Raw genomic sequence first — 24,768 nt, 5'->3', positions numbered from 1 at the left:
CATATTCTGCATAGAAAGTAGGGGGTGCTATAGTTTTTTTTTTTGTGGGGATGAGGTTTTAAAGTGTTACTAAACCAGGACCCTGCATTCACTATATCCGGTCTCCCCGGACCCTGCATTCACTATATCCGGTCTCCCCGGACCCTGCATTCACTATATCCGCTCTCCCCGGACCCTGCATTCACTATATCCGGTCTCCCAGGACCCTGCATTCACTATATCCGGTCTCCCAGGACCCTGCATTCACTATATCCGCTCTCCCCGGACCCTGCATTCACTATATCCGCTCTCCCTGGACCCTGCATTCACTATATCTGGTCTCCCAGAACCCTTCATTCACTATATCTGGTCTCCCCAGACCCTGCATTCACTATATCTGGTCTCCCCAGACCCTGCATTCACTATATCCAGTCTCCCTGGACCCTGCATTCACTATATCTGGTCCCCCACAGTACACAGAACATGGAAATGTCCAGCAGAGCACTGGTTAAAAACTTGTAGGAGTTTTTATTCTGCTTTGCCTGTCCTATGGGCTGCAAAACCCCTGACCCTCGGTCTAGACAGTGCTGATTGGCCCTGTGCTAATCACATGCTGTCTCTCAAGAAAAAAAAAAAAAACTTCTCTAGCAATACACACCAGACTGAGCATGTGCAGCTTGCCCCCAAGGCTCTGTTCTATCAGCACATGGATTGGGGACAGTAGAAGAAGGGGAGGATCAGAGAAGACAGGATCATAAAAAGTATTTTTACACAATGTGGATTAACCCCTTAGGTTCCACAGTGAGTATAACAAGCATGCTTTACTGCATCTACAGACTGATTGTACTGTTGTGGGTTTAGTAACACTTTAATGCTCACGGGTGCATAGGGCTGCGTACAGCAGAAAACCAGGCACCCAGGTGCTGTGTACAGCTGCCCATACAAATGAATGGCTGTGCGCAGGGCTGTTTTTCAGCGGTAACATGGGGGAACGCGGTTCCGGCACCTCCAGCACTGAATGTATGTAATGGCAAGGGGTGCTGGGGTGTGTTGGAAGGTCTATTGATGCTGTCTGCTGGGGGATCTATTGTTTATGGAGGGGATCTACTTTTTGCATGGGGGGTTTATTGCTGATGGAGAGGTCTGTTGTTGCTGATGGGTGATTTACTGTTGCTGGGGGGAAATTATTGCATGAAGGGATCTACTATTAAGGGAGGGGTTTATTGTTGCTGGCTGCTGGAGAGATCTGTTATTACTGCTGGGGGTCTACTGTTTCTAGGATTGTATTTTGTTGCCAGGGGGGCATTGTTGCTGAGGGAATCTACTGTTGCTTGGGGGGGAGGGTCTATTGCTGCTGCATGCGGGGAATCTGTTTTACTGCTTGTCTTGTTATCATTAACAAATTCTATATAAATTACTTAGCAACACAAAATATCACTGTGCTCTGTCTATTCTAAAAGGAGAAATACTGAGCAGGGGTGGAACCTAGGGACGGTGCTCGGAGGTGGGTAGGGGATGGAACCAAGGGACGGTGCTCGGAGGTGGGTAGGGGATGGAACCTAGGGACAGTGCTCGGAGGTGGGTAGGGGATGGAACCTAGGGACAGTGCTCGGAGGTGGGTAGGGGATGGAACCAAGGGACGGTGCTCGGAGGTGGGAAGGGCGGAGAACCAAGGGATGGTGCTCGGAGGTGGGTAGGGGGTGGAACCAAGGGACGGTGCTCGGAGGTGGGTAGGTGGTGGAACCAAGGGATGGTGCTCGGAGGTGGGTAGGGGGTGGAACCTAGGGACAGTGCTCGGAGGTGGGTAGGGGGTGGAACCAAGGGACGGTGCTCAGAGGTGGGTAGGGGGTGGAACCTAGGGACAGTGCTCAGAGGTGGGTAGGGCGTGGAACCAAGGGACGGTGCTCAGAGGTGGGTAGGGGGTGGAACCAAGGGATGGTGCTCAGAGGTGGGTAGGGGGTGGAACCAAGGGACAGTGCTTGGAGGTGGGTAGGGGGTTGGACCAAGGGATGGTGCTCAAAAAAAAAATGCGTATGAAAAACCACTGGGTAAATATCATGTACATTAAAAATTTGCAGCAACCACCATTTTATTCTCTTGGGCCTCTGCTTACAAAATATTATGTTTGGGGTTTCTAATTAGTTTTCTAACAAACAAAAAAAAAAGATTTTTTTTACAAGTCGGAGAAGGATGTCGCTGGAAGTGGTGCGAGTATATCAGGGCATTCATTTCTATAGACAGCTGTATGCAGCTCGCCGGCCTCCTGGATGCAAAATAACAATGTATGCACGTTCCTGTGTGCACAAAGCCTTGCGGGATGATTTACTAAAGGCAAATAGACGGTGCACTTTGCAAGTGCAGTTGCTCCAGAGCTTAGTAAATGAGGTAAAGCATGACTTTGCAAAGAATACCCAATCACATGCAAGGAAAATAAAAAACAGCATTTTTGCTTGCACGTGGTTGGATGATAGAAATCAGCAGAGCTTCTGCTCATTTACTAAGCTCTGGATCAACTGCACTTGCAAAGTGCACCGTCTATTTGCCTTTAGTAAATCAGTCCCTCCATATGACGCCTATCTAAGGCTAGGTTCACACCTATGCAGTTTGTGTTTGATCCGTTTCTGCAGTGCGTTTTGCGTTTATTTTGCACATAAGTTTTTGCCGTGTTTTGTGTTTTTTGTTTTTCTTGTTGCTAGGCAGATTTAAAACTATGTGCTATTCTGCAGCGTTTCCTTTGAAGTCTATAGAACTAAAAACGCTACTTTTTGCGTTAAAAAAAATCCCCGAACCTTTCCAAAAAACGCACTGGGTAAAAACGCACAGATGTGAACGTGTCCCATAGGAAATCATGTTAAATGGATTGTAGTGCATTTCTGCAAAATGCGGCGAATAAACGCTTAAATGTGAACCTGGGGTAAATCCAAATCTTTTTATTGTGATCATTAATAATATTTATGGATAGCGTGTGGAATGGTTAGGGCCAGGGGAGGACTGACAACTCCTGGGGCCCCCGGGCCATTGGGGATCATGGGGCCCCTGTGTCCTTGACCACACTCAAATCACACCCAAAAAAGCCTATAAAAGGTACCAGGGGCATTTCGTGTGGCCCCCTACTGACCCCAGGCCCTTGGGCAGTGCCCGAGTGATGGAATGGTCAGTCCGCCCCTGGTTAGGGCTCATTTACACCATAAAGCTTGCATTACCATGCACATAATGCATGTGCAATGCCATGTGGTGTGGCCAGGGGTGGACTGACAACTCATGGGGCCCCCGGGCAATAGGAGATCATGGGGCCCCTGTGTCCTTGCCCAAACTCAAAAAAAGCCTATGAAAAAGTTACCAGGGGCATCTCATGGGGCCCCCTACTGACCCCGGGTCCTCGGGCAGTGCCTGAGTTTCCAAATGGTCAGTCCGCCCCTGGGTGTGGCACAGTGTTGCACTCCATTCATTCTGGTTCTTTTTCCTTTTATTTTTTTTCATCTATGTTAATCTTTTTCCTGTTACAGCGCGCCAGAACACACTACACATAAATAGAACGTCCCTTTTTTTCCCCAGAGTGCAGCGCCCATTACATCCAGTAGATGGAGCTGATTATCATAGTAAATGAGCATTTATATTCAATGATCAGCGCCATCTATTGGCCATAATACAATTTGTTCCCCATGTACTCCATTCTGCATGAATGAAAAATATTTGATCTGGAGAGAAAATACCCTAATAACATTTGTCCCATTTGCCCCATTTGCACAGAACATGACATTTTTAGAAGACGAATAGCTGTGCATTTGTTTTGGTTTTTTTTATTAATAAATACACCCCTTAAACAAGAATTCCACCTAAAGCTGTAAGTCTGATTTTAGATGGAGTACCCAGAATACATGTGAGATAACTAAAGTTCCTTATGCAGTGTAAGATCTGGATGGCTCCCAGTCATGTCTACTACAGGCTTTTAGCACACTGCTAAAGCACAGAAACACAGGGCCAGCAGCAGAGTGGGGATGCAGGAGTCCTCAGCCCCCCTCTCTTCTGTAAGGTTGGACATGCAGCAGAGTGGCGGGTGCAGGAGTCCTCAGCCCCCCTCTCTTCTGTAAGGTTGGACATGCAGCAGGGGGGCGGGTGCAGGAGTCCTCAGCCCCCCTCTCTTCTGTAAGGTTGGACATGCAGCAGAGTGGCGGGTGCAGGAGTCCTCAGCCCCCCTCTCTTCTGTAAGGTTGGACATGCAGCAGGGGGGCGGGTGCAGGAGTCCTCAGCCCCCCTCTCTTCTGTAAGGTTGGACATGCAGCAGAGTGGCGGGTGCAGGAGTCCTCAGCCCCCCTCTCTTCTGTAAGGTTGGACATGCAGCAGAGTGGCGGGTGCAGGAGTCCTCAGCCCCCCTCTCTTCTGTAAGGTTGGACATGCAGCAGAGTGGCGGGTGCAGGAGTCCTCAGCCCCCCTCTCTTCTGTAAGGTTGGACATGCAGCAGGGTGGCGGGTGCAGGAGTCCTCAGCCCCCCTCTCTTCTGTAAGGTTGGACATGCAGCAGAGTGGCGGGTGCAGGAGTCCTCAGCCCCCCTCTCTTCTGTAAGGTTGGACATGCAGCAGAGTGGCGGGTGCAGGAGTCCTCAGCCCCCCTCTCTTCTGTAAGGTTGGACATGCAGCAGGGTGGCGGGTGCAGGAGTCCTCAGCACCCCTCTCTTCTGTAAGGTTGGACATGCAGCAGAGTGGCGGGTGCAGGAGTCCTCAGCCCCCCTCTCTTCTGTAAGGTTGGACATGCAGCAGAGTGGGGGTGCAGGAGTCCTCAGCCCCCCTCTCTTCTGTAAGGTTGGACATGCAGCAGAGTGGGGGTGCAGGAGTCCTCAGCCCCCCTCTATTCTGTAAGGTTGGATATGCAGCAGGGAGCCCCATTGCAGATTACAAAAATGCAGAATACCAATATAGGTCCATTTTCAACTGACATTTCTATTTTGGATGGAGTAATGTGGTTACACATGGAGGTTTTTTTTTTTTTCATTCTGCCATGTGATGGAGGAAAACGGTCTGAACGCCTTGGAACAACTCTGTGAAAGTGATCGAAATCAGCTTTATCCACAAAAATATTTTGTCTTTGTCTATGGATACGGTTCTGTATATATGTGCTGTCCTGGAGATAACCTATAAAAAGTTATTGATCGCCCCCTTATTGATCAACTTTGATCTGCGTCCCGCCAAGGCTGAAGAGGTCAAGTGACTGCTCAGGTATGATCCGCGCCACGGCGGATCACGCGACATCCAGCAAAAGCTTTCCTCCTTTTTTATAAACGTAGAGGGGGCGGAGCGGGAGTCCATATTGGCGGTCCACTTAGACGCGCGCCGCGCTCGCATTTTCCGGAGTCCGTCTCACAAGCACATGCTGAGCTCTTTTCTCACCGTGCATTTATTGCAGTTCACCACGCAGCACCAGTGGAAGCGGCACAGGCAGCTCTCCTCCACCACCACAGTCTCCTCCCGGTACCCCCTGCCGCAGCACAGGAGGTCGCATCCTCCCACGTCCATCGCCGTGCTGTTACACACGCGGCCCCGAGTCCCTGGCGAGCCGGTTTTTCGGTTGGCCTGACAGAAGTCGGGAGAGTCGGCGGAGTAGATGAGGTCCTGTTTGTCGGGGGGTTTGATGTTGTGCCCGACGGGGATGATGGTCTTGCCGTCATTCCCACCCATGACCTTGAAGGCTCCGTTGAAGCGCTCTAGGAGTCGGTCTCCGACTTCCCGGAAGTGGGGCATCTTCTTCCAGCAGGTGCGCAGGGTACAGGAGCCGGACAGGCCGTGGCATTTGCACTCCGTCCTCATGTAATTTTTCACTGCCTGCGGTCAAGAAAACAGGAAAGTGTAAGAGATGACTTACAGTGGTTTGTAAACCCTTCCATATACCCAGTGAAGTGACCGGCCACAGAGAGGAAACAACTCCTCCTACCCAGGGGCGGACTGACAACTCATGGGGCCCCCGGGCAATAGGGGATCATGGGGCCCCTGTGTCCTTGCCCAAACTCAAAAAAGCCTATGAAAAAGGTACCAGGGGCATCTCATGGGGTCCCCTACTGACCCCGGGCCCTCGGGCAGCTCCCGAGTTTCCAAATGGTCAGTCCGACCTGCTCCTACCTAAGTTGTACCTGTTTATCTGCAGCTCTCTCTCCTCTACATCCATTTAAAGTGCAGAATTTACACAGCTTTTCTCATCTTCCAGAAGCAGTGGGCGGTGATCTGATGTCACACTCTGCAAAGCTCAGTGAGTAGAGCTCTGAGAGCTGATTGGAGGGAAGGGACACACCCCCTTCACACAGGGACAGAGCTCAGGCTGTCAATCAGCTGGCACTCCCTCCCCTGTCACCTTTTTTAGTCTTGGTGTCAGAAAAACTTGTCAGAAGTGACTCATGCTGAGAGCAGAAGAATGAGACACAGAGAAATTACGCTTAGTGCGAAAACATGGTGCTTTCTATAGAGGGATAGGCTTTGTTCATATTTCATGTCTGAGGTTTACAACCACTTTAAAGTAAATGTAAACCCTTTTGTTTTCTAAACCACAGCATATCATCCTCACTATCCCCTCCCTCTTAGATTGTAAGCTCCAAGGAGCAGGGCCCTCGAACCCCTCGCGTTCTGTATTGTTACTGTATTGTCTCATGTACTGTCTCCCTCTATAATGTACAGCGCTGAGTAAACTTTTTGGCGCTATATAAATACTGTATAATAATAATAATTATAATATAAACAGGTATCCCTTTTTTATACACAAAATTACATATTTTCACCTTTTTATATGCATTGCATTTCAGTGCTGCGGATCTCCTGCCACCTCTTTATAGCTACTTCCTGTCTACATGCACTCCAGCGATGTCTCCCGGAGGGTTCCCTGATGGTGACAACAGTGGGCACACATTATGGCCATTAGATGGAGCTGATGATCACTGCAAATAAGTATTGACTTCAAAGAATCATCAGCACCATCTAGTGGCTATAACTTGGTATTTTCTTGATTCTGCAAAATTGAGAAACATTTGACCTTGAGGGAAAATAGCCTGATAACATCTGTTTTTGCTCCTATTCACACAGCACAATTGCACATATATTTCCACAGGGCAGTTTTTTTTTTTATTGAATACATCCCTTTAACAAGAGCTCCACCTAAAGCTGTAAGCCTGATTTTAGACGAAGTACAAATGGCAATCCATTTTTTGACCATACTTCTCTTGTGGGTTACAGGATTACATTTACTTTTTAATCTCTTGTGACCCAGAGTCAGCTGATAGTGGGCTATTGTCCACTACTAGCTGACTGGGCAGAGCCACACCACGCTCGGGAAGTATCCCGACAATAATGTCGGGTTCCACTTGGCTGCCTGATTGACAGGTGACTCCGCCTCTCAGTGTTCAGCTGAGAGCCAGAGCCAGCCTGGCGCTCCAGTGAGCACTGGAGGAGCAGAACGGAGAGCGGTGACTAAGGCTACTTTCACATTGATCCGCCACAAAAACACAGCAAGGTTTTACCGCTCTTTCTGGGCTTTTTTGTAAAGGTCACGTGACTGAAAAAATGCACCAAAACTGCTTCTCCGAGGCATTTTTCAGGCGTTTTTCCATTGATTTCAATGAGATGAGGAGTTTTGGGGCTTTTTTTTTAACTCCCCAAACATGCCCCAAAGATGCTGCAGGCAGGAGTTTTTACACCGCACCGCAAACGCAACGCCTCAGTGTGAAAACATACATAGATATACAATATAAATCATGAAGTGCAGCGCTCAAATAAATATAGTCACAATAAAAATAATAAAATCCAAATGCGAATAAGTCTATGCATATATAGTGAGATGAATCCAGAAGTGAGCAGATATCAATATGCTGATGTTTTGAAGAAATGATAGGAATGTGCACTTACCAGATGCGCATAGGAATGCGCACTTACCAGATGCGCATTAATATATCCATCCATATAATATAGGGCACTTAGGTTATGAGGTACGGTAGGTATATGTAGGACATCCGTCTAGGAATGGGCAGCTCTGCGGTCAATGGATGACGTCTGCTTACTCCAGAGGTCCCCTTTAGGATGGATAGGGTCAGCCACCTGCTTACAGGTTCCCTCAACGCATTGTGACGTCACGCCGCTGGAGCCACGTGCTGGTCCGGCGGCCATCTTTACTCATGGTCAGTGTACCTGTTTTTACTACTGTCATTTCTTGGATTAAATAAATTCACTTTAAAAGTACTACACTATGGGCACCTTTCTTATGGCTTCTTTATGAAGCCATTAACTTTTCAAAGCCAGTGGAGATCAGGGGCGGACTGACCATTCGAGCACTCGGGCACTGCCCGAGGGCCCGGGGTCAGTAGGGGGCCCCATGAAATGCCCCTGGTACCTTTTTATAGGCTTTTTTTTTAGTCTGGACACAGGGGCCCCATGATCCCCTATTGCCCGGGGGCCCCATGAGTTGTCAGTCCGCCCCTGCTGGAGATCACAAGTTTGAACCATTATCCAGAGGAAGGGAATCCCTGTAAGCGTTGCCCTCCTCCACCTCCCATGATACCACTGCGCCCAGGGCAGCCGCCCCTCCTGCCCATTCCTTGACTCCAAAGCCTACATGGCAAAATTTCACAGAAATCTTTCAATTTTAACCTGGAGTTTTGGGGAAGCAAAAACCTCTAATTTTGAGAGGCCTAACCCTGCATACGATAAAAGTACAGTACACCCTGGCAGTGAAGGATGGGATCCATTATTACGGCGTCCATTCCTTCCTTCATTCTTTGAGAAGCAGAGTTGTGCCGTGTCCCCTGGAAAGTCGAGTTCCTGCACTTTTTATATTCTCAGTCGAACAAGTTTGAACAGTGCTAAACCTACAATTATATTGACATACAAATTTTAGAACTGGAAGAGAGAGACAGCCTGCAGGGGGGTACGGCGGCCGTGCCAAGTGAGCGTCTTCCAAAATGTTTCTTACAGTAAAAAGAAAACACGCAGATCTCTTTAGGGCAGAATTTGCCTGAATGATAAACTATCAGGACATTCGGTGGAATACTGAAAGCTACAGCAAAGGTTCCATGGAGAAGATATATATGTCAAGTCATTATCATTGAGCTGTCTGGCATTCAGGCTCAGCCCGGTCACTACCTGCAGACAACCTGCCGTTTTTCTTTTTTTAACCAGTTCCCATCTGGGCCAATTCTGACCTTTCTCAGCATTTGTTTGCCAAAAAATGACTTAGTATCAAACATTACATATTTTTTTAAGCAAAGGCCCTGGACAATAAAATAGTTGTTGCTGCAATTTTTTATTATTATTATTATTATTATTATTATACAGGATTTATATATTATTATTATTATACAGGATTTATATATTTATTATTATTATACAGGATTTATATTATTATTATTATACAGGATTTATATATTTATTATTATTATACAGGATTTATATATTATTATTATTATACAGGATTTATATATTTATTATTATTATACAGGATTTATATATTATTATTATTATTATACAGGATTTATATATTATTATTATTATACAGGATTTATATAGCGCCAACAGTTTGCTCAGCACTTTACAATATAACGGGAGACAATACAGCAACAATACAGTTCAATACAAGAGGGATAGGAGGGCCTGATCCTGGGAGCTTACAATCTAAGAGGGAGGGGCTAGTGGTACAAAAGGTAGTAACTGTGGGGGATGGACTAGTAGGAGGAGTAGAAGATTCCATTATTAGCTGTGGGCAGGATAGGCTTCCCTGAAGAGTTTTCAGAGATTGCCTAAAAGTGAGCAGAGTAGGCAATAGTCTGATAAATTGGGGTAGAGAGTTCCAGAGGATGGGGGAGGCTGTGGAGAAGTGCTGGAGATTAGCATGGGAGGAGGAGACAAGGAAGCTAGACAGCAGGAGGTCGTGGGAGGAGCGGAGAGGACGGTTTGGGTGATATTTGGAGACAAGATCGGTGATGTAATTTGGGGCAGAGTTATAAATGGCTTTATATGTGATTGTTAATGTTTTGAATTTTATCTCTTTTATGTCACTCGGTCTTTGCGCAGTAGTTTTTCAAACGCATTTATTTTGGAAAAAATACACTCTACTTTTAATGCACAAAAACACAATATAACACTCAATGGTTTCGCAAAATATAAAAGCCAAGTAAATAGATATCTTACGTGTCATGGTTTTGATTGCACACATCTGTGGAACAGCGCCAAACTACGGTACTTAAAAATCTCAATAGGTGATGTTTTAAAACCTTTTACAGTTTACCAGTTTAGAGTCACACAGGAGGTTTGGCGCTAGAATTACCGCTCTCACTCTGACATTCGCGACGATATCTCGCATGTGTGATGCGATCACCGTTTACATAGGCATACAGGCAGGGGCGTCCCTAGGGTTGGTGTCATCCGGTGCGATAACACTTGGTGACACCCCCTCCGATGATCCCCACAGAATGGATCGGATCTGCGGATTGAGCATAATGGATCGGAGTCCGATACATTATGCTCCCCAATCCTCAGATCCGATCCATCCTGCGGGATCGTCGGCTTGCTTTACAACTTACCTTTACGTGGAGCGGGTCTGGTGTCACCCCGTATAGGTTGCATGCCGACGGTCCCCGCAGAATGGATCGGATCTGCGGATTGAGCATAATGGATCAGAGTCCGATCTATTATGCTCCCCAATCCGCAGATCCGATCCATCCTGCGGGGATCGTCTGCTTGCTTTATAACTTACCTATTCGTGGAGCGGGTCCAGTGTCACCCCGTGTGGTAGGTGTCACCTGGTGCAACGCGCACCTCCCGCACCTGCCTAGGGATGCCACTGGCTGCAGGACAGGTCCTCTTTATGGAGAGATCTGGGGTCTATTTTCCCCCAGATCTCTCCTCTGGCCAAAAGTTGCAGGGATATCATCACTGTGCTGTACATAGCCTGTGCAGAGAGCAGAACTGTGGGAGGGATCCAGCAGGCCATGCAAAGGGAAAACATGCAAACTCCATGCAGGCACGGTCCTGGTTGGAATTCAAACCCAAAGACGACTTAACTACAAGGGCTAACCACTAATCCACTATGCTGTGCTGTGCAGGGCCACTACCCTGAAATGAAGAATACTCCCCTTATTTTTAGTATCTGTGATGGTGTATCAGACATTTTTAATTTTTTTTTATTTAATTCATTTTTTAAATTCTTTTTAGGAATCCTGCATTGTGCTTTGTGCATGTTTAGTCTCAGATCATCAGTGGGAAGGAACAGAACCTTTGCCAGGCTTTTATTGCTGTGTCCCCATTGTGGAAATTTTTCTCACTTCCTGCCAAGGTGACACCTACAATAAGGGTAAAATGTGACAGGAACTCACCAGTGGGGAAAAGCATGACAGATGTTTCTAACCCTTCCTTGTTCCATCCAAAACTGAAAAAAAATAATGACATAGCTCTAGCTGGATCTTCTCCTGAGCCCCTGACTCTAATATCACTCTGTATAACTAGCAACGCCGTACTTCCTCCCAACAATGAGGATGCCTCTCTATTGGACGGCATGCACTGCGTTCTCTATTGGACGACATGCACTGCGTTTTCTATTGGACGGCATGCACTGCATTCTCTATTGGACGGCATGCACTGCGTTCTCTATTGGACGACATGCACTGCGTTCTCTATTGGACGACATGCACTGCGTTCTCTATTGGATGACATGCACTGCCTTCTCTATTGGACTACATGCACTGAGCTCTCTATTGGACGACGTACACTGCGTTCTCTAGTGGACGACATGCACTGCGTTCTCTATTGGACGACGTGCACTGCGTTCTCTATTGGACGACATGCACTGCGTTCTCTATTGGACGACGTACACTGCGTTCTCTATTGGACGACATGCACTGCGTTCTCTATTGGACGACGTGCACTGCGTTCTCTATTGGACGGCGTGCACTGCGTTCTCTATTGGACGGCATGCACTGCGTTCTCTATTGGACTGCATGCACTGCGTTCTCTATTGGACGACTTACACTGCGTTCTCTATTGGACGGCATGCACTGCGTTCTCTATTGGACGGCATGCACTGCGTTCTCAATTGGACGGCATGCACTGCGTTCTCTATTGGACGGCATGCACTGCGTTCAAAGTGTTGCCAATTTCTGCACCAGTAAGGAACTTTTTTTTTTGGTTTCTATATATAAGAAGAATTTCAAGGTTTCTGTCCCATTAAGGATGTTACTAGGAGAGCAGTGGTAGGTTAGGTCATTGGTGAGTTAGGTCGCAGCCCTTTCAGATTACTGTGCAGTCAATCACTGCTTTAGAGTTAGTATGACAATGAAATGTTCCATCCATCGGTTGGTGGCAGACCGTGAACTCCCGATATTTATTTGTTTGCTGCAATTGGCAAACCAGATTGGCTCAGCTGACTTGGGAAGTATTTGTTGTTGTAAACAATGTTAGCCGCTAGAGGGAGACATGGTGCACTGAGGCAAAAGACAGAAATAGCAATTTTGAATGTTCACTGATAACAATGAGATAAAAGAATCATTTTAACAGAGCAGTCTTAATGCACCCCCCCCCCCCGGGCACGCCCATGATAACATTGCATTACAACATACTTGCCAACAACTGCCCCGTATTTGCCGGGACAGTCAGTCATGTTTTTTACTAAGCTGTCGCAGGATGGCCTGGGCAGCAATCCCGGAAACTGTACTGTGCCCTCCTGATCCCTGTATTGTGCCTTCCCGGTCCCAGTATTGTGCCCTCCCGGTCCCAGTATTGTACCCTCCCGATCCCTGTATTGTGCCCTACTGATCCCGGATCCCGGTATTGTGCCCTCCCGGTCCCAGTATTGTGCCCTCCCGATCCCAGTATTGTGCCCTCCCGATCCCGGTATTGTGCTCTCTCAATCCCGGTATTGTGCCCTCCCGGTCCCAGTATTGTGCCCTCCCGATCCCATGTTTGTGCCCTCCCGGTCCCAGTATTGTGCCCTCCTGATCCCAGTATTGTACCCTCCCGATCCCAGTATTGTGCCCTCCCGATCCCTGTATTGTACCCTCCCGATCCCAGTATTGTGCCCTCCCGATCCCAATATTGTGCCCTCCCGGTCCCAGTATTGTGCCCTTGTACCATCCCGATCCCAGTATTGTACCCTCCCGTTCCCTGTATTCTGCCCTCCCGATCCCAGTATTGTACCCTCCCGTTCCCTGTATTCTGCCCTCCTGATCCCAGTATTGTGCCCTCCCGGTCCCAGTATTGTGCCCTCCTGATCTGGGTATTGTGCCCCCCTGACTCCCCCTGTATTGTGCCCTCCTGATCCCAGTATTGTGCCCCCCTGACTCCCCTTGTATTGTGCCCTCCTGATCCTAGTATTGTGCCCCCCTGTCTCCCCCTGTACTGTGCCCTCCTGATCCCAGTATTGTGCCCCCCTGACTCCCCCTGTATTGTGCCCTCCTGATCCCAGTATTGTGCCCCCCTGACTCCCCCTGTATTGTGCCCTCCTGATCTGGGTATTGTGCCCCCCTGACTCCCCCTGTATTGTGCCCTCCTGATCTGGGTATTGTGCCCCCCTGACTCCCCCTGTATTGTACCCTCCTGATCCCTGTATTGTGCCCCCCTGTCTCCCCCTGTACTGTGCCCTCCTGATCCCAGTATTGTGCCCCCCTGACTCCCCCTGTATTGTGCCCTCCTGACTCCCCCTGTGTTGTGCCCTCCTGATCCCAGTATTGTGCCCCCCTGACTCCCCCTGTATTGTGCCCTCCTGATCCCAGTATTGTGCCCCCCTGTCTCCCCCTGTACTGTGCCCTCCTGATCCCAGTATTGTGCCCCCCTGACTCCCCCTGTATTGTGCCCTCCTGACTCCCCCTGTACTGTGCTCTGCTGCCAAAGCCCCCCTTACTGTGCCCTTTGTGTTGTGTTTGTTTTTGATTTATGGCATGTTTTCTTCTCGTTTAAAATCCATTTTATTGAAAGTACTAACAATTATATGTTTATTTCTACCAACTATTTATACTTTAATTCTTGAGAGTAGGTGTGTAAATTAGGACACGCTGGCAAGGGCCCCAGAGCATTACTTTGCCCAGGGGCCCATGATGCTAATAAAACGGCCATGATTTTCAGTGCAGTACACCTGTCACAAAGTCACAAACACAATAATAAAGAACAAACTAGAGGCCTTCACTGAATAAAGCATGCTAAAATGATCAGTAGATCTTCACATACAGTCAGCTGCAGTTATATGCAAATCTTGACTTTTCCTGTAAAAGTCAAGCCTGAATCCTCCTCCTGCCTCCCACACTATTTTTTAGGGGTAATTTCTAGCAAAAAGGCAGATTTCTAATGCGTGTAAAAAAATCACCACTGTACGCAAGTGGTTAAGGTTTTATAGAGATTAACAGTGGATCACCAATAAAGTGCTTATACAGGCTGAAGTTTTTTTCTCTGCATTAAGATATAAGACATGCAGCCCCCCCACCACCATACTTACCTGAGCCCCATCTTGATCCAGTGCTGTGACCGACAGCAGCAGCTCTCTCTGCTCTCTCCCTCCTCATTGGCTCAGATACAGCAGTGGGAGCCATTGGCTTTCGCTGCTGTCAATTACAGCCAGAGAGGAGGGAGCAGGGGTGGGGCTGAGCTACAATCTGTGTGTCAATGGACTCACAGAGCGTGGTTCATAAGCAAGCCGCACAAGTGCCCCCATAGCAAGCAGCTTGCAATGGGGGAATTCGGCAGGGAGGAGGAGACAAGGGGGAACCCAAGAAAAGGGGGATTGAGGCACCTCTGTGCAAAACCATTACACAGGGCAGGTAAGTAGAACATTTTTTTTATTGATCCTTTAAAATCACGTTAAAGAGTAACTCCACTTTTGTTGGGAAAAAAAACCATTCCCCTCTGGGTGATCTATGTTTGGTCTATATTCTATATGGTCTATATTGCAAGGATGTGACAAGCTTTGCTGCATATTTTTAGCTTTTGTTATTCTGAAGAAATAGCTGTTTGTGTCCATATGCAGAATGAATCTGTATGGGAGTGACTTCACAATTGTCAATCAGCTGCTGTACCTGCAGGGCTCTAATGAGGAAAGTGGCAGGGTCTGCATCCCTTTAGACGTGTTTTTCCCTTTGGGAGTATCGCACCAATAATGACATTTTTGCTGCCGGGGATGCTTAATATCTGACTTGTATCTTAGTGCAGACTTCTGGGAAATCAGTCAGCCAATCACACAAGCAGGTAATGACATTCCTGGGGAGAGTTCCATACACCATCTGTGTACAGAACTCCTCCAGGTAGCCATATTGCATTTTACAGAAAATTACGGTGCCTCAGATTGATAAGGAATGTTTTAATAACATTTAATTACAGAAGGACTTGTGTCTCCTTTGTATATGCTATAGTATTTTTAAAAATTTAATTAAAAATAAAAAAAACCCAAAAAAGCGGAGTTATCCTTTAATGAATGTAACATTGTATTATAAATATGATAAATGTTGGGGATTATTTGTAGGGGCGGCCATGAGAACATGACCCATTCAAGCAAAACCGTGGAGAAATATTTTTCCTGCCGTTACAAAGGAGCAGTTCCCAAAATAAAAATATTATTGCTCTATTAAGCTGAATTCCTGAATATTGTCTAAATCCATTCCTCATGGGCCAGGCTTTTTTTCTCAGAGAACAGGTTCAGGTACTCTCCCCTTCTCCCAGTCACTCCTTGTCTCCGCCCCCTACCCACCTCCGAGCACCGTCCCTAGGTTCCATCCCCTACCCACCTCTGAGCACCCTCCCTTGGTTCCACCCCCTACCCACCTCTGAGCACCGTCCCTAGGTTCCACTCCCTACCCACCTTCGAGCACTGTCCCTAGGTTCCACCACCTGACCACCTCCGAGCACTGTCCCTAGGTTCCACCACCTGACCACCTCCGAGCACAGTCCCTAGGTTCCACCCCCTACCCACCTCCGAGTACCGTCCCTTGGTTTCACACCCTACCCACCTCCGAGCACCATCCCTTGGTTCCACCCCCTACCCACCTCTGAGCACCGTCCCTTGGTTCCACCCCCTACCCACCTCTGAGCACCGTCCCTTGGTTCCACCCCCTACCCACCTCCGAGCACTGTCCCTAGGTTCCACCCCCTACCCACCTCCGAGCACCGTCCCTTGGTTCCACTCCCTACCTACCTCTGAGCACCGTCCCTAGGTTCCACCCCCTACCCACCTCCGAGCACTGTCCCTAGGTTCCACCCCCTACCCACCTCCAAGCACCATCCCTTGGTTCCACCCCCTGCCCACCTCAGAGCACTGTCCCTTGGTTCCACTCCCTACCCACCTCCGAGCACCGTCCCTAGGTTCCACCCCCTACCCACCTCTGAGCACCGTCCCTTGGTTCCACCCCCTACCCACCTCCGAGCACCGTCCCTAGGTTCCACCACCTGACCACTTCTCAGTGCTGTTCATTTTAGAAAATACAGAACTAAGTATCATTTTGTGGTGCTAAGTAATTTGTATAGAATTTGTTACTGATTTGTTACTAAGAAAAGCAGTATAATAGATCCCCTGCAGCCAGCAACAATATCTCCCCCCAGCAACAATAGATTCTCCCCAGTAGCAAATACCCCCCAGCAACAATAGATCTCCCATCAGCCAGCAACAATTGACCCTCCAGCAGCCAGCAACAATAGACCTCTCCCTCAACAGTAGATCCCTCCCAGCAACGTAAGACCCCTTCCCAGCAACAAGATCCCCCCACCAGAAACAATAGAACTCCCCAGCAACAATAGATCCCTCCACAACAATAGATTCCCCCCAGCAGTCAGCATCAATAGACCCTTCAGCAACAATAGACCCCTCCCTAAACAGTAGATATCTCACAGCAACATATTTTATCCCCCCCGCAACAATAGATCCCCACCAGAAACAATAGACCTCCCCAGCAACAGTAGATGCCTCTGCAACAATAGATCCCCCAGTAGCCAGCAACAATGGACCCTCCAGCAGCCAACAACAATAGACCACTCCCTCAACAGTAGATCCCTCACAGCAACATAAGACCCCCCCAGCAACAATAACTCCCCACCAGAAATGATAAACCCCCCCAGCAACAGTAGACCCCTCCCTAAACAGTAGATATCTCCCAGCAACATATTTAGGCCCCCAGCAATAATAGATCCCACCAGAAACAATAGACCTCCCCAGCACCAATAGACGCCTCTGCAACATTAGATCCCCCAGTAGCCAGCCACACTAGACCCTCCACCAGCTAGCAACAATAGACCACTCCCTCAACAGTAGATACCACCCAGCAACATAAGACCCCCCCCAGCAACAATAGCTCCCCACCAGAAATGATAGACCCCCCAGCAACAACAGATCCCTCCACAACAATAGATTCCCCCAGCACTCAGCATCAATAGAGCCTCCAACAACAGTAGACCCCTCCCTAACCAGTAGATATCTCCCAGCAACAATAGACCTCCCCAGCAACAATAGATCCCCAAGTAGCCAGCAACAATAGACCCTCCAGCACACCCCACCACCTCTGGCCATTACATACATTCAGTACTGGAGGTGTCGAAACTGCGTTCCTCCAAGTTCCCACTGAAAAAAAAGCCCTGCTCATGTGTATTCTTGAGCCTTGGCATGCTTTGTGTATTTCTTGCAGATCTGTGCAGTAATCCAGTGTGAGGCTTTACCTTCCTGCAATAAAGACCGCTCACTGCTGCTCTCTCTCCTTGTGCAGGGGGACTGGTCTTGTCTCCGCCCCCTCCTGTAGTTTTATATAGTGAGTGTGGCCTGCTGGACCCCTCCCATAGCTCTTCTCTCTGCACAGGCTATGTCCAGCATAGTGATGCTACTTTTACAAGGTAATATCCTGGTCTGCACTTTCGGTCCGGGGCAGATGTAAACCATTTTTTTTCTTTTTTAAAGCAAAAGATCAAAAACATTTTTTTATTATATTTTGCTTTTAAAGATAAAGGGGAGGTTTGGGGTCTTTTTGACCCCAGATCTCTCCTTAAAGAGGACCTGTCATGCTTACTTCTATAACAAGGGATGTTTACATTCCATGTAACAGGTAAAAAATTAATAAACCAAAAAAAAATAAAGTGTACAAATAAAATAAATAAGAAAATTGTTTTTTATAGCGCCCTCCGTACAGAAGTGAACGCATAAGTAAGTCGCGTATGCATATGTAAACGGTGTTCACGGCACACATGTGAGGCATCGCCGCAAACGTTAGAGTAAGAGCAATAATTCTAGTGCTAGACCTCTTCTGTAATGCCTCATACACACTATCAGAAAATCGTACAAAAATGTTCATACGAGGACCGATCGTCCGATAATCGGATCGTCAGTACACAGCTTTCGAGAGCCGATCACGACAATTCGTACGACAATATCCGAAGGGACAAGCGCAAACATTTTTCTCGTACAACACCAGATTGCATGATTTTCGTTTAATCAGTACAGTAGAAGGGGCGGACTGACCATTTGGAAACTCGGGCACTGCCCGAGGGCCCGGGGTCAGTAGGGGGCCCCATGAGATGCCCCTGGTACCTTTTTCATAGGCTTTTTGGAGTTTGGGCAAGGACACAGGGGCCCCATGATCCCCTATTGCCCGGGGGCCCCATGGGTTGTCAGTCCGCCCTTGTACAGTAGTCATCTGAAAATACAATACAAATACAACGCAATACATGACATCACTTTCGAATTTCTTTTCTTTCATAGGAGAATTTTCGTATCTTTGGTAACCTTTTCCCTTTCGATGTGAGACTAGCAGGCGGAAAAAAACGGCCGCTCGTTGGTCCGATAATCTCATCGTGTGTATGGGGCATAACTCTAAACAGGTAACCTGTAAAAAATTTTAAAGCGTCGCCCATGGGGATTTTTAAGTATTATTATTATTATTACATTGAGTTTATATAGCGCCAAAGGGTTTGCTCAGCGCTGAAGTACGCTCATGTACCGTAGTTTGTCACCATTCCATGAGCGCGCACCATTTTAAAGTGTGACATGTTAGGTATGTATTTACGTGCCGTAATATCCTCTAGCATATTTTACAAAAAACATGGGGTATATATTGTGTTTTGGTTTTTTTATAATTCATTCACGTGTATTTTTTTCCAACAAATTGTGTCTGAAATACCGCTGCTTAGATACCATGTGACATAAAAAAATTGCAATGATCGCTGTTCCATTCTCTAGGGTCTTGCTAAAAAAATAAAAATTAAAAATAAATAAATATATATATATATAATGATTGGGGGTTACAAGTAATTTTCTACCAAAAAATACTGATTTAATCTTGTGAACAAAATGGCCAGAAAATGCTTGGCCTTCAAGTGGATGTACTCAAGAAGACCTAATAATAGGTGCACTTTAAGGGAGACACGCCCTAAAAAATGAAGCTTAAGAGATTAGCTGTTGTGGACTGACCATTTGGAAACTCAGGCGCTGCCCAAGGGACCGAGGTCAGTAGGGGGCCCCATGAGATGCCCCTGGTACCTTTTTCATAGGCTTTTTTGAGTTTGGGCAAGGACACAGGGGCCCCATGATCCCCTATTGCCCGGGGGCCCCATGAGTTGTCAGTCCACCCCGGTATATACTGATTTTTTTTCAGGGCAGGGAGGTCAATCAGTTTGGCCTTATGCACTGAGAACAATAACCTTTTTTTTCCTTTAGGCCAGAGCAGTGTGATGCATTGGAAGAGACAAGGATAATTGACAGAAGGTAAGAAGTGTTAGGGAAGAGACAGGAACAAGGAGAGACCGAGGGAGAGATGGCGAGGGCCAGGGGAGGAGGTGGAGAGGAAGATAGATGGGTTAGATAAGACTAGATGCTTCTCCCCTTGGAATGTGTCTTCCTTCCCTGCAGGCACAAACTCGCCACCCCCAGGAATTCTACAAGGCTGCCTCCTTCTCCATCTATCGCTCCTCGCTAATTAATTCATGATTCATGGAAGGCCTTCTCCTTGTCTGGCTCTTTAATTAAAATAGTTATCTGCAACAGTAAATGGGAAACCACAAGCCCAGGAGACCGCAGCCAAACACAATGGTTAGGGGTGCTCCTGGGGGATTCTGGCTTTGGTATGATCAGACGTTGGAGAGGTCACAGTGGCCTCCACTCCTATTTTTTTTGATAAATATTTAATTGATGTTTTTCCAGTCAGACCAACATAAATGGTAACATGGTTACAAAAAGTGGTGCCTCCATTCCATTTCAAACTTGACAATACAATGTCAAGAGACATTGTCAGGTTGGTATCAGGAAGAGATGTTCTGAAATATTCAGAACAAGGACCATGGTTATGTGGGCATTTGCCTGTGCGTGTGCGAGGGGATATTGCATGCACGTCCATGCGTGCAGACGCAAGGGCACACGCATCTGATTCTAGACTTGGTACCAGATAGCCGATTTTAAGAGGAGTACTAGAGGTTGCTAGATAATCTTCAGCTGTTCCCTATGTCCCGAATCTGTGCTTCCTTCTAAATTCCTGTTGCTTTTTTCTGGATTTTTCTCTGCTCTGATCTCCTTTTGTGACCTAGCTTGATTCTGACTTTGGCTCATCTGTCTACTCCTTGCTGACCTCGGCTTGTTTATTGACCTTTATTCTGTTGATTGCCCATTGCTGACTTTGACTTGCTTACTAACCATTATTATCTTTACTATTTGTTTCCTGACCTTGGCTGCCTCTTGACCATGATCCTGTTGATTACCCATTACTGACCTCAACTTGCTTTCTGACCATGATTCTGCTGACAAGTCTTTGCTGACCTTGGCTTGCCTCTTGACCACAATCTTGTTCATTACATATTGCTGACCTCGACTTGCTAACTGCCCATGATTCTGCTGACTAGTTGTTGCTGACCTTGGCTTGCCTCTCGACCATGATTGTTGCTGACCTTGCTTCCTGACCACATTCCTACTGCCTACTCCTTGTTAACCTAGGCTTGCCCCCTGACCATGCCTTCCATCTTGGATGATGCCTGACTTTTGGGTTGTCAACCACTGGTGAACTCCAATTCTGCCTCCAACCTGTCATGGGTTCTGGTGCCTCTGTTGTTTCAGTGTGATCCTCCATAGCTACTTCACCCAGTTCTCCAATGATTTTCTCAACAATCTACAATAGTACCTATCTGCCAAATTACCTACCAGAAGTGATCACCTGTGAACTGAACGCTCAGCATCTGTAACCCGTTGTGCCCTTTCACTTCCTGTCATCATTTCAAGGGGTGTTTGAACCAGAGATGTAAGGCTTCTCATCAGTTTGGCCTCCACCCAACTACGTGATAGTTACATTGGAGGAAGGCAGGGGTGTCTGAGAAAACTATGATATTATAGAAACTTTGGGGAAAAAAGTTTTTTTCTGAAATTTTGGGTAGCATCTTTTCCTGCTTTCGAGTGGGGGGGAGGAGTGTCTTGATGACTGTTGAAAGGAAAATGAGAAGAGAATGACCTTGGCTCATCTATCTTGTCATTACTGATCTTGGCTTGCTTACTGACCATGATCCTGCTGACTTCTCATTGCTCACCTTGGCTTGCCTCTTAAACATGATCCTATTGATTACCAATTGTTGACCTTGGTTTGCATACTGATCATTGCTCTGCTGACTAGTTGTTGCTGACCTTGGCTTGTCTCTTGACCATGACCCTGTTGATTACCCACTGCTGACCATGCTTCCTGACAATGTTCTTGCTGCCTTCCCCTTGTTGACCTCGGCTTGCCCCCGACTATGCATTCCATCTTGGATGATACCTGCATTTTGGGTTGGCAACCACTGGCCAGAGTTTACCTCCAGCCTGTCATGGGTTCTGGTGCCTCTGTGAGCTGTTGTACCAGTGTGATTATCCATGGCTACTTCACCCAGTTCTCCAGTGGTCTTCTCAGCAGTCTTCAACAGTACCTATCTGCCAAATTACCTACCAGAAATGATCACCTGTGAACTGAACTCTCGGCATCTGTGCCATGTTGTGCCCTTTCACCATTTCCAGGGGTAATTGGACCAGAAATGTAAGGGAAAGCCTCTCATCAGTTTGGCCTCCACCCAACTGCGTGATAGACAGTTACATTGAAGAAAGGTAGGGGTGTCTGAGAAAACTATGATCTTGAGCCATCCATTCACTTCTATGGTGGATAGCATGGTACAGCATCCACTCATTCACTTCTATGGTAGATAGCATTGCTTGGGAGCTGGCCATCCACTTCTATGGTGGATAGCATAGTTCGGCATCCACCCATTCACTTCTATTGTGGATAACATGGTTCAGCCGGCACCCATTCACTTATATGCTGGATAGCATTACATGGCAGCTGATGATTCACTTCTATGGTGGATAGCATGGCTCTGTAGCCACCCATTCACTTCTATAGCAGGTAGCATGGCTTGGCATCTGGCCATTCAAATCTGTGGCAGGACTCGCCCAAGACTCACAAAGTCCTGTTGAGATACCTGGACAGTCTTGCTAGATCCAGGACAGCTGCCCATCAGCAGCCAATTCCTGTGCTGTAAACTACAGATCCTCAATCTTCCCTCACAGTTTTCATTGGTGGAATAATATCCTGTGTACTTACAGTCAGGGGCAGACTGACCATTTGAGCACTCGGGCACTGGCCCAGGGCCCGGGGTCATTAGGGGGCCCCATAAAATGCCCCTGGTACCTTTTATAGGCTTTTTTGGGTGTGTTTTGAGTGTGGGCAAGGACATAGGGGCTCCATGATCCCCAATTGCACTGGGGCCCCATGAGTTGTCAGTCCACCCCTGCTTACAGTTCTACCACTCTCGCTCCATACAATGAGAACAACCTGTTATCAGAGAGGCGTGTTCATTCACCTCTCTGTTCTAGTTGCTAGCTGTAGGTTTGCCAATGGCTGAATGGCTAAACTGTCTTTTGCAGTCTCTCCATCCCCAGCTTGGTGCACCCTATGGGGCTATGCCCTACGATCTTGTTAGTGTGATATAAATGTTAATATAAAAAAAAAAGGATGTTGTAATACCATAACCAATACCATATTGTTTACAAATGCAATAAAATAAATAAAACAGATTTCCTTTATTTTTATTTTTCTCTTTATCAATTTTCTTTTATTGTCTTTGTAAACAATATTGGATATTTTGGTCACCCTAACCTCATGGTATGTTATAACAGTATGAAGATTGCTTTTTACATGGAGTTATTAGAACATTGTTTGTTTGTTTTTTTTTATAGATTTTTCTTTCATTTTTAAAATAATGTTTTTACATTATGAATATACAGCATGGATTTTAATGCTTTGTATGAACATACGTAAGTACATTGAGAAATATGAGGGTTTTTTTAATTTAAAAAATCATACTTACCCAGATGGATGCAGCATAAGACCAGGGGCGGACTGAAAAACTCATGGGGCCCCCGGGCAATAAGGGATCATGGGGCCCCTGTGTCCTTACCCATACTCAAAAAAGCCTATGAAAAAGGTACCAGGGGCATCTCATGGGGCCCCCTACTGACCCTGGGCCCTCGGGCAGTGCCCGAGTTTCCAAATGGTCAGTCCGCCCCTGCATAAGACCGATGCTGCATCTGTCCCAACGCTGCTTCTAAGACTGAGAACTAAGTGATCAAACACCACTGATCACTCAGTTCTCCACCTTCACTGAGCAGAGAGAAGTGAATGTCAATCACTGGCTCTCTGCTCTGCCCACCAGCGCTCACTAGAGCAAGGAGCTGTGGAGGGGGCAGGAGCAGCTGGCTCAGCCTCTCAGATGCTTGTTGAGAGACTGAGCCAGCTGCTGGTCCAGACATCTGGGTGGATCCCGACATTAAAGTCGGGATCTTTCCCTAGCCTGGATCAGCTGAGTAACATCAGTGGACAGTGGACTTCAGCCCGCTGTTGGCTGAAAACGAGTACTTGTGAAAATACCAATGCAGGTATTGGTGCAACCCTTTTTTTCAAAATTTTCTGTCTTTTTGGTTATGTAATAAAAAATACAAAAAAAACAGTGGTGATCAAATGCCACCAAAAGAAAGCTCTATTTGTCGGGAGAAAAAGGATATAAAATGAATTTGGGTCCAGTGTTGCATGACCGAGCAATTGCCACTTAAAGTGCGGAATAGCAAAAAATGACCTGATCATGAGGGGGGTAAGACATTGTGGAGGTTAAGTGCTTAAAATAAAAGTCTGACTTGCTAGCTTATACCACAAAAACAAACATCCTCCAGATCCATTCTGATGCGTTTCTGCATGTACATTTTTTTAATGCATTTTTGATGTGTGCCAGTGCATTTTTTATGGTTTATGTTTTTGGATGCATTCCTTATGCTTTTTTCTTCTTTTTTTCCTGTTTTTTTCCCACTGTACAGGGGTCCGTTGAATTTTTGATGCATGTAGGTGCATTCTGGTGCATTTTTGATGCACTTTACCATGATCCAGTGCAGCTGTAAGCAGGAAAAATGCAGCATGTCCTTCCTTTTTTTTTTCTGGAACAAGAACGCACTGGAACTGCAAGCACTAGTGTGAACTATGCCATTGGAAATCATGTAAACTACTTTCTATGTTTGGATGCAGAAATAAAAAAAACACTGGAACCCACGTGGTGTGAACTTCCCTTCTGATTGTTTATCAACATTGTTCAGAGAGAAAAGAGAAAGATACAAAGTATCAATTGTTACTTTTGTATCTACTTAAGTCTCATTCATCTGCAGATCAAAGGGATGAGCTCCATGTGCATATGTCAGCTAAAGCAACCTGACAATATTAAAAAAAAATTAATTTGTTTTATTTTCTGGTGTTACATTATTAAAAGTGCAAAATTGGGGAAAAAAACAAAAAAAAGCTATTTAATTTGTAAATAACTTGCAACG

At 46.7% G+C, this 24,768-nt stretch overlaps 1 protein-coding gene across 1 annotated transcript in view; it reads right to left on the bottom strand.

Annotated features, from left to right (window-relative positions):
* Window positions 1-1,319: 1,319 nt before the first annotated feature.
* Window positions 1,320-24,768, bottom strand: part of WNT6 (Wnt family member 6) — a 197,581-nt gene continuing 174,132 nt past the window's right edge. The window contains exon 4 of the mRNA XM_089683575.1: window positions 1,320-5,795. Coding sequence (XP_089539701.1) covers window positions 5,334-5,795 — 462 coding nt within the window. The 3' untranslated portion in view covers window positions 1,320-5,333. The remainder of the gene's footprint in view (window positions 5,796-24,768) is intronic.

The sequence above is a fragment of the Staurois parvus genome, unplaced genomic scaffold, assembly GCF_062004578.1.
Source record: "Staurois parvus isolate SC_StPar_1 unplaced genomic scaffold, SC_StPar_1.0 ptg000315l, whole genome shotgun sequence".
Lineage (NCBI taxonomy): Eukaryota > Metazoa > Chordata > Amphibia > Anura > Ranidae > Staurois > Staurois parvus.
Note: the sequence above shows the minus strand (reverse complement) of the source record. Positions and strands in the feature narration are given on the sequence as shown.